The sequence below is a fragment of the Pseudophryne corroboree genome, chromosome 4 (assembly GCF_028390025.1).
Source record: "Pseudophryne corroboree isolate aPseCor3 chromosome 4, aPseCor3.hap2, whole genome shotgun sequence".
Taxonomy (NCBI): Eukaryota; Metazoa; Chordata; class Amphibia; order Anura; family Myobatrachidae; genus Pseudophryne; species Pseudophryne corroboree.
Window position 1 is genome coordinate 327,406,101 of NC_086447.1, and position 13,021 is coordinate 327,419,121.

General features: G+C 44.7%; 1 protein-coding gene across 4 annotated transcripts in view; it reads right to left on the reverse strand.

The window, feature by feature from the left end:
- Positions 1–505: 505 nt before the first annotated feature.
- The window catches only part of BDH1 (3-hydroxybutyrate dehydrogenase 1), a 64,043-nt gene continuing 51,527 nt past the window's right edge, over positions 506–13,021 (reverse strand). For all 4 annotated transcript variants that reach the window (XM_063916400.1, XM_063916403.1, XM_063916402.1 and 1 more), the window contains exons 3-7: positions 11,721–11,790; positions 10,455–10,562; positions 8,686–8,827; positions 2,434–2,586; positions 506–1,103 (exon numbers count right to left, since the gene is read on the reverse strand). In XM_063916400.1, coding sequence (XP_063772470.1) covers positions 634–1,103; positions 2,434–2,586; positions 8,686–8,827; positions 10,455–10,562; positions 11,721–11,790 — 943 coding nt within the window. In that variant the 3' untranslated portion in view covers positions 506–633. The remainder of the gene's footprint in view (positions 1,104–2,433; positions 2,587–8,685; positions 8,828–10,454; positions 10,563–11,720; positions 11,791–13,021) is intronic.

Sequence of the window (13,021 nt, forward strand, 5' to 3'; positions counted from 1 at the left end):
TCGGAATATTTGGATATGGGATACTCAACCTGTATATATATATATATATATATATATATATATATATATATAATCTATCTATCAGGGACGTGCGTAAAAGGGTGTATGATCTTACTTTTTCCTTTGGTGATAAAACTAGCGATTACTTTGAAAAACAGTCCGTTGCTCAATGCAGACTACCATAGTAAATATCAAATTGAGCTTTAGTAAATATTTGAGGGTGTAGTAAAAAAATAAAATATTGAGTTTCACAGTGGTAACAGTCATACTATACTATATATGGGAGCTACATATTTAAAAACTTAGAGACTTGCTACCAGAACAAAAGACACATGACATGTCATAAAATACAGCATTCTGGTTGGTCTGTTGTAAAATGTAGTTATTTTGATTACATCATACTTGCCTACCTGACCCTCTCCATGAGGGAGAAAATGCTCTGTTCCTGGACTCTCCTGGTAATGTATGATTGCCATCACCTGTGGTGAGCTAGTTAATTGATAAGAAAGGTGTTTCACCACAGGTGATGGCAATCATACATTACCAGGAAAGTCCAGGAACAGAGCATTTCCTCCCTCATGGAGAGGGTCAGGTAGGCAAGTATGGATTACATTGTCAATCAAGACATGATCCCTAATGGATATAAATTTTATCAGATATGGCACCAGGCAGGTGTGTCATGCATTGCATCCTGAGCCACCAGTAGTAATCCATGGGGTGATAGCGAGTGTATGGCGTTGCAGCAGTCAGAGCATGGGTGATGGCATCAACAACAGGCGATGTATCCGTTGACCCGCTATTGCAGTATGTGTTCATCCTGGCAATTTTTTCATCAAAGTACTCCCTTCCATAATCCTTCTTCACAATTTCCGGCAATTCAGCCCACATTCTATCTCCAATAGCTTTTATTCTTTCTGGACTGTACAAGCTGGTGGCGGCGATGAAATTTCCAGGTTCAACTACACTGACCTTCACGCCCTGCGAGTGCATCTCATAGCGCAAACAATCAGAGAACGCTTCCACCCCAAACTTGGTAATACAGTAAGGGGAACGAGCGGGGTTTGCCATGCGACCCAACATACTGCTAACATTCACAACACGGCCTGAAACAATACATATAAATAAAAAGGATTATGGTCCAGAAAAGAATAGGCGTGAAACTCTCACATCACATATATATTATAGTTATACAACACCTTAAATAACAGTGTATAGGGGGAGGATAGCCTTGAATTTTAACACCCAGAGTATTAAAATTTAAATCCATTTCCTCCTGCGGCAAACCCACGGCTAACATGTGTTAACCCAAAGGTTCAGGGTTAATTGCCTGGAGCTATGTGTTAATGTACTCTTAGCAGCTGCAGAAAGGGCAAAAAGCCATACTTACTGCAGATTTGCGTTTGCACCTCAGGAGGGCTTGTTGCAGTGCCCAGAGTTAATAAATTTCCACCATTGTAAGCCCGCAGAATGCAATTGAATAGCTCTGGGCACTGCAACAAGCCTGTGGTAAGACCCAATGCTAATTGAATATGCCCCATAGAAGAAGGTGAGGGAGATGAGCAGTCCCACAAGGGAACTTTTACTAAGCCTGTGTTTCCTGATGTATGTGCACTGCAGACACATTGGGAGAGATTCAAATGTTTGAAAAGTCGGTTGGGTGTCTGTTTTTTTCCTGTCTATTAGATAGGAAAAAACAGACTCCCAACTGACTTTTCAAACATTTGAATCTCCCCCATTGTGTCACATGGCATACTGTATACATAGAGGCAGAGAGATTACAGAGGTTAAAGAGTCACGGTGGGTGTCCTTAATTTTACTTCTGCATTGTAATCAATTTAAAAAATGTTTCTGCTGTGCAGAGAAATTGGTAATCTAGTACAGAGGTGCTGAAAATAGGCTATTCCAGAGGTTCTCAAACAGTGGGGCAGATTTATTAAGCTCGGTGAAGTGATAAAGCGGAAGGTGATAAAGGACCAGCCAATCAGATCCTAACTGTCATTTTTCAAACCCAGCCTGTGACATGGCAATTAGGATCTGATTGGCTGGTACTTTATCACCTTACACTTTATCACTTCACCGAGCTTAATAAATCTGCCCCACAGTCCTTAAGACACCACAACGGTCCAGGTTTTAGGTATATCCATGGCTCAGCACAGATGGCAAAATCATATTGGCTGAGGTGCTAATTAAGTCACCTGTGGCCAAGCATGGCTAACCTTAAAACCTGGACAGTTATGGTGCCTTGCATTTGAGAACCTTTGGGCTACTCTATTTATTTTTTCTTAATATTCCAAAGGCAGAAGAATTGAAGAAATTAGTCCTTGTATAATCATGTTTTGCAAGTTTGCCATAGGTTCACCTAATTAATTACAAAGCTTTCATAGGTAATTATTTGCGGACTGTCATTGTCATTGCAGATAACATTAATCTTACCTTTAGCCCTGCGTATGAGGGGAAGACAGGCCTTAGTAACCCGAACAGTACCCCACAGATTCACTTCGGCAACTTCCTTGTACGTCTCCATACTGGTGAACTCCACTTCTCCAAACGTAGATATTCCAGCATTGTTAACAACACCCCATAATCCTGACAAAAAGTAAAAATGATGATATAGGGAATTCCGTGTTTGTGTTTTCCCTGCACTCTACGTTAAGCATTCTATCATGACAAATATTCACACCATCATTCAGTACAAGTAGTTGGAACAAATTCATGAGTAGTATCAAGAGAACATCAGTCAATTGCAAAAATAAGAATTTACTCACCGGTAATTCTATTTCTCATAGTCCGCAGTGGATGCTGGGGACTCCGTAAGGACCATGGGGGATTAGCGGCTCCGCAGGAGACTGGGCACAACTATAAAGAAAGCTTTTAGACTACTGGTGTGCACTGGCTCCTCCCACTAAGACCCTCCTCCAGACTTCAGTTAGGATACTGTGCCCGGAAGAGCTGACACAAATAGGAAGGATTTTGAATCCCGGGTAAGACTCATACCAGCCACACCAATCACACCATATAACTCGTGATACAATACCCAGTTAACAGTATGATAACAACTGAGCCTCTCAACAGATGGCTCAACAATAACCCTTAAGTTAAGTAATAACTATATACAAGTATTGCAGACAATCCGCACTTGGGATGGGCGCCCAGCATCCACTACGGACTATGAGAAATAGAATTACCGGTCAGTAAATTCTTATTTTCTCTAACGTCCTAAGTGGATGCTGGGGACTCCGTAAGGACCATGGGGATTATACCAAAGCTCCCAAACGGGCGGGAGAGTGCGGATGACTCTGCAGCACCGAATGAGAGAACTCAAGGTCCTCCTCAGCCAGGGTGTCAAATTTGTAGAATTTAGCAAACGTGTTTGACCCCGACCAAGTAGCTGCTCGGCAAAGTTGAAGAGCCGAGACCCCTCGGGCAACCGCCCAAGAAGAGCCCACCTTCCTCGTGGAATGGGCTTTTACGGATTTAGGATGCGGCAGTCCAGCCGCAGAATGTGCAAGCTGAATCGTACTACATATCCAGCGAGCAATAGTCTGCTTTGAAGCAGGTGCACCCAACTTGTTGGGCACATACAGGATAAAGAGCGAGTCAGTCTTTCTGACTCCAGCTGTACTGGAAACATAAATTTTTAGGGCCCTGACTACATCCAACAACTTGGAAGCCTCCAAGTCATTTGTAGCCGCAGGCACCACGATAGGTTGGTTCAGATGAAAAGCTGATACCACTTTGGGGAGAAACTGGGGACGAGTCCTCAATTCTGCCCTATCCATATGGAAAATCAGATAAGGGCTTTTACATGACAAAGCCGCCAATTCTGAAACACGCCTGGCCGAAGCCAAAGCCAAGAACATGACCACTTTCCACGTGAGATATTTCAAATCCACGGTTTTCAGTGGCTCAAACCAATGTGACTTTAGGAAATCCAACACCACGTTGAGATCCCAAGGTGCCACTGGAGGCACAAAAGGGGGCTGAATATGCAGCACTCCCTTAACAAAAGTCTGAACTTCAGGTAGTGAAGCCAATTCTCTCTGGAAGAAAATCGATAGAGCCGAAATCTGGACCTTAATGGAACCCAATTTAAGGCCCATAGTCACCCCTGACTGTAGGAAGTGCAGGAACCGGCCCAGCTGAAATTCTTCCGTTGGGGCCTTCCTGGCCTCACACCACGCAACATATTTTCGCCATATGCGGTGATAATGGTTTGCGGTTACTTCTTTCCTAGCTTTAATCAGCGTAGGAATGACTTCCTCTGGAATGCCCTTTTCCTTCAGGATCCGGTGTTCAACCGCCATGCCGTCAAACGCAGCCGCGGTAAGTCTTGGAACAGACAGGGCCCCTGCTGCAGCAGGTCCTGTCTGAGCGGTAGAGGCCATGGGTCCTCTGACATCATTTCTTGAAGTTCCGGATACCACGCTCTTCTTGGCCAATCCGGAACAATGAGTATGGTTCTTACTCCTCTTCTCCTTATTATCCTCAGTACCTTTGGTATGAGAGGAAGAGGAGGGAACACATAAACCGACCGGTACACCCACGGTGTTACCAGAGCGTTCACAGCTATCGCCTGCGGGTCTCTCGACCTGGCGCAATATTTTTCTAGCTTTTTGTTTAGGCGGGACGCCATCATGTCCACCTGTGGCTTTTCCCACTGGTTTACAATCATTTGAAAGACTTCTGGATGAAGTCCCCACTCTCCCGGGTGGAGGTCGTGCCTGCTGAGGAAGTCTGCTTCCCAGTTGTCCACTCCCGGAATGAACACTGCTGACAGTGCTAACACGTGATTTTCCGCCCATCGGAGAATCCTTGTGGCTTCTGCCATCGCCGTCCTGCTTCTCGTGCCGCCCTGTCGATTTACATGGGCGACCGCCGTGATGTTGTCTGACTGGATCAGTACCGGCTGGTTTTGAAGCAGGGGTTTTGCCTGACTTAGGGCATTGTAAATGGCCCTTAGTTCCAGAATATTTATGTGCAGTGAAGTCTCCTGACTTGACCACAGTCCTTGGAAGTTTCTTCCCTGTGTGACTGCTCCCCAGCCTCGAAGGCTGGCATCCGTGGTCACCAGGACCCAGTCCTGTATGCCGAATCTGCGGCCCTCTAGAAGATGAGCACTCTGCAGCCACCACAGCAGAGACACCCTTGTCCTCGGAGACAGGGTTATCAGACGATGCATCTGAAGATGCGATCCGGACCACTTGTCCAACAGGTCCCACTGAAAGGTTCTTGCATGAAACCTGCCGAATGGAATCGCTTCGTAGGAAGCTACCATTTTTCCAAGGATCCGCGTGCAGTGATGCACCGACACCTGTTTTGGTTTTAGGAGGCCTCTGACTAGAGATGACAGCTCCTTGGCCTTTTCCTCCGGGAGATACACTTTTCTCTGTTCTGTGTCCAGAACCATCCCTAGGAACAGCAGGCGTGTCGTAGGGACCAGCTGTGACTTTGGAATGTTTAGAACCCAGCCGTGCTGTTGTAGCACTTCCCGAGATAGTGCTACCCCTACCAACAACTGCTCTCTGGACCTCGCCTTTATCAGGAGATCGTCCAAGTACGGGATAATTAAAACTCCCTTCTTTCGAAGGAGTATCATCATTTCCGCCATTACCTTGGTAAAGACCCTCGGAGCCGTGGAGAGACCGAACGGCAACGTCTGGAATTGGTAATGACAATCTTGTACCACAAACCTGAGGTACTCCTGGTGAGGATGGTAAATGGGGACATGTAGGTAGGCATCCTTGATGTCCAGCGATACCATGTAATCCCCCTCGTCCAGGCTTGCAATAACCGCCCTGAGCAATTCCATCTTGAACTTGAATTTTTTTATATATGTGTTCAAGGATTTCAAATTTAAACTGGGTCTCACCGAACCGTCCGGTTTCGGTACCACAAACATTGTGGAATAGTAACCCCTTCCTTGTTGAAGTAGGGGCACCTTTACAATCACTTGTTGTGAATACAGCTTTTGAATTGCCTGTAACACTGCCTCCCTGCCTGAGGGAGTGGTTGGCAAGGCAGATTTGAGGAAACGGCGGGGGGGAGACGTCTCGAATTCCAGCTTGTACCCCTGAGATACTACTTGAAGGATCCAGGGATCCACCCGTGAGCGAGCCCACTGATTGCTGAAATTTTTGAGACGGGCCCCCACCGTACCTGGCTCCGCCTGTGAAGCCCCAGCGTCATGCTGTGGACTTAGAGGAAGCGGGGGAGGACTTTTGCTCCTGGGAACTGGCTGTATGCTGCAGCTTCTTTCCCCTACCTCTGCCTCTGGGCAGAAAGGACGCGCCTTTAACCCGCTTGCCCCTATTGGGCCGAAAGGACTGTACCTGATAATACGGTGCTTTCTTTGGTTGTGAGGGAACATGGGGTAAAAATGTAGACTTCCCAGCTGTTGCTGTGGAAACGAGGTCCGAGAGACCATCCCCGAACAATTCCTCACCCTTATAAGGCAGAACTTCCATGTGTCGTTTGGAATCTGCATCACCTGTCCACTGCCGAGTCCATAACCCTCTCCTGGCAGAAATGGACATTGCACTAATTTTGGATGCCAGCCGGCAAATATCCCTCTGTGCATCCCTCATGTATAAAAGTGCGTCTTTTATATGCTCTACGTTTAGCAAAATAGTGTCCCTGTCTAGGGTATCTATATTTTCTGACAGGGAATCTTACCACGCAGCAGCAGCACTGCACATCCAGGCTGAAGCTATAGCCGGTCTCAATATAACACCTGTGTGTGTATATATAGATTTCAGGATAGCCTCCTGCTTTCTATCAGCAGATTCCTTCAGGGCGGCAGTATCCGGAGACGGTAGTGCCACCTTCTTTGACAAGCGTGTGAGCGCTTTATCCACCCTAGGGGATGTTTCCCAGCGTGACCTATCCTCTGGCGGGAAAGGGTACGCCATTAGTAACCTCTTAGAAATTACCAGCTTTTTATCAGGGGAAGCCCACGCTTCTTCACACACTTCATTTAACTCTTCAGATGGAGGAAAAGCTACTGGTAGTTTTTTTTTTCTCCAAACATTATACCCTTTTTTGTGGTACCGGGGGTAACATCAGAAATGTGCAACACATTTTTCATTGCCTCAATCATGTAACGTGTGGCCCTACTGGAAGTTACATTAGTCTCCTCGTCGTCGACACTGGAGTCAGTATCCGTGTCGATATCTGTGTCAACCATCTGAGGTAGCGGGCGTTTTAGAGCCCCTGATGGCTTTTGAGACGCCTGGGCAGACACAGGCTGAGAAGCCGGCTGTCCCACATTTGGTATGTCGTCAAACCTTTTATGTAAGGAGTCGACACTATCACGCAATTCCTTCCACAGCACCATCCACTCAGGTGTCGACCCCGCAGGGGGTGACATCACATTTACAGGCATCTGCTCCGCCTCCACATAAGCCTCCTCATCAAACATGTCGACACAGCCGTACCGACCCACCGCAAACACACAGGGAATGCTCTGACAGAGGACAGGACTCCACAAAGCCCTTTGGGGAGACAGAGAGAGTATGCCAGCACACACCAGAGCGCTATATAACACTGGGATCCCACTATCAATGAGTGTTTTCCCTTATAGCTGCTTTTTTATATATATCTGATATATATATATTATCTATACTGCGCCTAAATTTAGTGCCCCCCCTCTCTTTTTTACCCTTCTGTAGCGTTCAGACTGCAGGGGAGAGCCAGGGAGCTTCCTTCCAGCGGAGCTGTGAGGGAAAAATGGCGCCAGTGTGCTGAGGGAGAAGCCCCGCCCCCTTTTCGGCGGACTTTCTCCCGCTTTTTCTGGAATACTGGCAGGGGTAATTTTACATCTATATAGCCTCTAGGACTATATATGATGTATATTTGCCAGCCAAGGTGTCATATATTGCCCTCAGGGCGCCCCCCCCCCAGCGCCCTGCACCCATCAGTGACCAAAGTGTGAGGTGTACATGAGGAGCAATGGCGCACAGCTGCAGTGCTGTGCGCTACCTTGGTGAAGACTGAAGTCTTCTGCCGCCGATTTTCCGGACCTCTTCGTTGCTTCTGGCTCTGTAAGGGGGACGGCGGCGCGGCTCCGGGAACGAACACCAAGGTCGGGTCCTGCGGTCGATCCCTCTGGAGCTAATGGTGTCCAGTAGCCTAAGAAGCCCAAACTACCACCTGTTAGGTAGGTTCGCTTCTTCTCCCCTTAGTCCCTCGCTGCAGTGAGTCTGTTGCCAGCAGATCTCACTGTAAAATAAAAAACCTAAATATGCTTTCTTTCTAGGTGCTCAGGAGAGCCCCTAGTGTGCATCCAGCTCAGCCGGGCACAAGAATCTAACTGAAGTCTGGAGGAGGGTCTTAGTGGGAGGAGCCAGAGCACACCAGTAGTCTAAAAGCTTTCTTTATAGTTGTGCCCAGTCTTCTGCGGAGCCGCTAATCCCCCATGGTCCTTACGGAGTCCCCAGCATCCACTTAGGACGTTAGAGAAAAGTGTTTCTTGTCTTTAGCAAGACTTAATGAAAGAAATGTAATTCATCTACAGAGGATCTCTGGGGCATTGGGAACCTAAACAAGGCCTTGGAGGACAAGGCCCAGCCTAATGGTTAAAACCAAAACATATTGGATACATGCCCACTTCAAATAATGCAGTTGTGTGCATCTTTTGTTTTGCAGCGTTAGGAAAATGCAGCATACTGTATGTAAATACAGACTCACCCTTTTCAGGATCTTTCAAATTTTCTCTTATAGTTTCCACAGCCTTGTCCACCTCTTCCTGCTTCACAACATTCAACTGTATGGTTTTCATCCTATCACTCTTCATACTGTCCAGCTGCTGTACACCGGCATCTCCCTTGTCCTGTATTATTTATATGGTGCCACAAGGATTGCGTACATAGGGGACAGACCATACAACAAGATTACATAGGTATAAGGTGATCACATTAGACAGATATGGGGGAGATGTACTAAGTAGTGATAAAAGTGGAGAAGTGAGTCAGTGGAGAAGTTGCCCATGGCATATTGATTGCTGTGAGCAACATCTCCACATTTTTAAACCCGCACTAGAGTAAACATGGGATTTCGGTTGACTGCACTTAGGTAGACACTCATTAGGTCGACATGCATTAGGTCAACATGGTCACTAGGTCGACATGTACAAGGTCGACATGGACTTTTTTAAACTTTTTCATACTTTACGATCCACATGGACTACGATTGGGAATAGTAACCTGCTCGAAGCATGGCGAGCGAAAACGGTGCACTATTTGGGCTTCCCAGTCACTTTACAAAGAAAACGATACCAAAAAACTGAAAAAACAAACACCTCATGTCGGCCATATTCCATGCCGACCTTGTTCATGTCGACCTAATGACCGTGTCGACCTAATGACTGTCAACCTAGTTACTGTCAACCCTATGATCCACACCCAGTAAAAATACCCCTAGAAGGGAATGGAAGAAAAGAATGGATGTTGTGAGATGGTTATAGACAACCCATTGAATGAGTTTGAAAGTGTAAGGGAGTGAGAAATGGGGCGATTAGTGGGAGTGGCGGGATTAAGAGAGAGTCTTCAGAATGGGGAAGACCACGGCATGTTTGAAGGACGAGGTGAAGGAACCAGTGAAGTATTATAGGTTAACAAGTATACTTGTTAACCTATAACAAGTATACTTGTAACCTAGGGACTGGAGAAGGTGAGAGGGTATGTGGTTGAGAGGGCAGGTGGAGGGAGGTGCATAGGACATGAAACATAAAGTTGTCAGACCAGCTGAAGGGGTGGGTCACGACCAGCAATGAGTACTACATACATTGTTTCCATACAAATCAGAATAGTCACCAAGTGGACAACTATTTCACAAACTATTGAGCACAGATAACTACATCTCCAAATGAAAACAAAAACAATCTTCCCACTCATTTTATTCATGGGAAGTTGACAAGGGAGAGGTTTGAAACACTGCTGCCAGTCTGAAACCTGCAATTGGTATTAACGTACAGAAGAGTTTAACTGAAACATACAAGAGTTGGAGAACTGTTACAGATCAATAAACTGAGGCACCACTGGTACTCTGGGTTCATTCTTTACATGTTGAACTCCACCAGATACTATTTTTTAAGATTAGTTTTTGTTTTGGTTGGAGTTCTGTAATACTATTAATAAAACTTGGTATATATCTGACTAGCTTAGGACAACTGTACCTCGGTACTTGGCTAGAACAACTGTAGCTCGGTACTAGGCCAGAACAACTGTAGCCTGGAACTAGGGCAGAACAACTATAGCTCTGTACTTGGCTATGACAACTGTAGCTTGGAATTAGGCCAGAACAACTGTAGCTCGGTACTAGGACAGAACAACTGTAGCTTGGTACTAGACCAGGACAACTGTAGCTTGGTACTAGACCAGGACAACTATAGCTCAGTACTTGGCTGGTACATATGTAGATCACCAGACAGACCTTAAAATTATATCCTCATACTATACCTTGAACAGACATCCAGCAAACACAGTTAAACCTTTGCTGTGTAGGTGCTTAGCGAATGAAAATCCAAATCCTGAATCACATCCTGTGACTAGCACAGCTTTATTACCCTGCAATATTGAAAGAGTTATTAATATATTAATTTATCTCTACATGTATATATACAGTTAGGTCAATATATATATATATATATATATATATATATATGGACACTGACACGTTTGTTATTTTAACTGTTTACCAAAACACATTTAAGTTACAGTTATATGTTGACCATTGTTTTAAAGTGCAGACTTTAGGTTTAATTTGAAGGAGTTCACATCCAAACTGGAGGAAGTGTTTAGGGATTACAGCTGTTTAATATGTAGGCTCTTCTTTATCGAGGGTCTAAAAGTGAGTGGACAAATGACTCAAAAGCTATTTCACGGACAGGTTTGGGCTATTCATTTGTTATTCTGCATCAATTAAGCAGGCAAAAGGTCTGTAGATGATTCCAAGTGCACCAAACCCCAAATTGTTTTCGTGACATGACGCAATACACTTCGACAAGTTGGCAATGAATTTCAGCTGCTGATGTGACCTTTAGATGCAGAAATCTGATCACACGAAGCACCAATGTGTGACCATGTTTCCGTCAGCCCTGCCATCTTACACCTGATTTTGGGACAATATGACTGACATGAGGGGCAGTCTAATGGCCAAGGGAAAGCAGTGGTCTACCTTTGCTGGCCCCCCGGGAAATTAGAATGAAATAGAGAACATTACACTCGTGAGAGGTCTTGTTACCCTACTTATAGAACCACTCTTGTATACACTCAGACATGTATAATGCATATATATATATATATATATATATATATATACACACACACACAAAAGTAAATCTGTATACAGTCAAATCCCCTCTTCACATTTTGAAAGATACTATGAAACATTTGGTATTATGGGAAGATGTAAACTGTGAAAAAAATGAATTGCAATTTATCTTACTCTGTCAATGTCAGTTACTTTGGAATGTTTGCAATGGAAAAATATGAATTAGTGTGGAAACATTTGCAGTATTGGAGAAAATAGCTACTATACAACTCTAAAGTACAGCAGAGCACTGTCTCTGTAATAATATCCTGATGTAAAATGTGGGTGCATTTAAATGGATTGGGAAATGAAGGGTCATGAATATATATGGCATTCTGGAAAGTGTAACATCAAAGGATGTAAAATGGGGATTTGATGGTATATCTGATCACAGGTAACATTACATTACATACCACATCTGTGTGACTTGCATAGGAGCGGCTCGCAGTTGAGGTCACAACAGAAGACAACCTCTGCAGCAGTCTAGAGGGAATAACATAATATAATAACTAAAGAATATGATATGCTATGTACACTTTTAAGCATTATCACAATTTAGTATTACTATAGCGCTGACCTAATAAACCAGTAAATACATGACTAGGAGCAACATTTCTAAAAGGCTCCTACAAATGTATGCTAATGAGACACATGTAGACCCCACCAGGTTTGGCTCACAACTACGAACTTTAAACTAATAGTTTCATTAGCACTTGAAAAATGTTACTCCCTACCATGTTCCAGAGAGGCTGTCACTTATTGGATGTAATCTTGGAACTCCCTCTAACCAGTATTCCACTTGTACTTCCTCATGTTGTACATTACAAAATTGTTTTTCCTGCTCTACTTCTATCACTCACTCTCTTACTTTAATGAAAGATCATCTAGTATATGAAGAACAGCAGATCTTGGACTCTAGAACCTCTAGGAGAAAACTTCAATATTTGGTACACTGGCAAGGTTAAAGCCCAGGACTCAGGTCCTGAATTGATGCATAGACCATCTCCTAGGTTGACAAGTGCGCTTCATCACCTAGCAAACCATCTAGAGATTTCTAATAGAGTTGGTGAAAGGGTGTTGTAACTTAATCCAACATAATGCAAATATGTCACTCATAAAAGTCGTCCACCTGCTATTAATATATAGCTAATAATAAGATTTTACTCACCGGTAAATCTATTTCTCGTAGTCCGTAGTGGATGCTTGGGACTCTGTAAGGACCATGGGGAATAGACGGGCTCCGCAGGAGACTGGGCACTCTAAGAAAGATTTAGTACTACTGGTGTGCACTGGCTCCTCCCTCTATGCCCCTCCTCCAGACCTCAGTTAAGGAAACTGTGCCCGGAAGAGCTGACATTACAAGGAAAGGATTTTGGAATCCAGGGTAAGACTCATACCAGCCACACCAATCACACCGTATAACTTGTGATAACATACCCAGTTAACAGTATGAACAACAACAAATCATCAACCACGGATGCCAACATAACATAACCCTTTATTAAGCAATAACTATATACACGTATTGCAGAAAGTCCGCACTTGGGACGGGCGCCCAGCATCCACTACGGACTACGAGAAATAGATTTACCGGTGAATAAAATCTTATTTTCTCTAACGTCCTAGTGGGGACTCCGTAAGGACCATGGGGATTATACCAAAGCTCCCAAACGGGCGGGAGAGTGCGGATGACTCTGCAGCACCGAATGAGCAA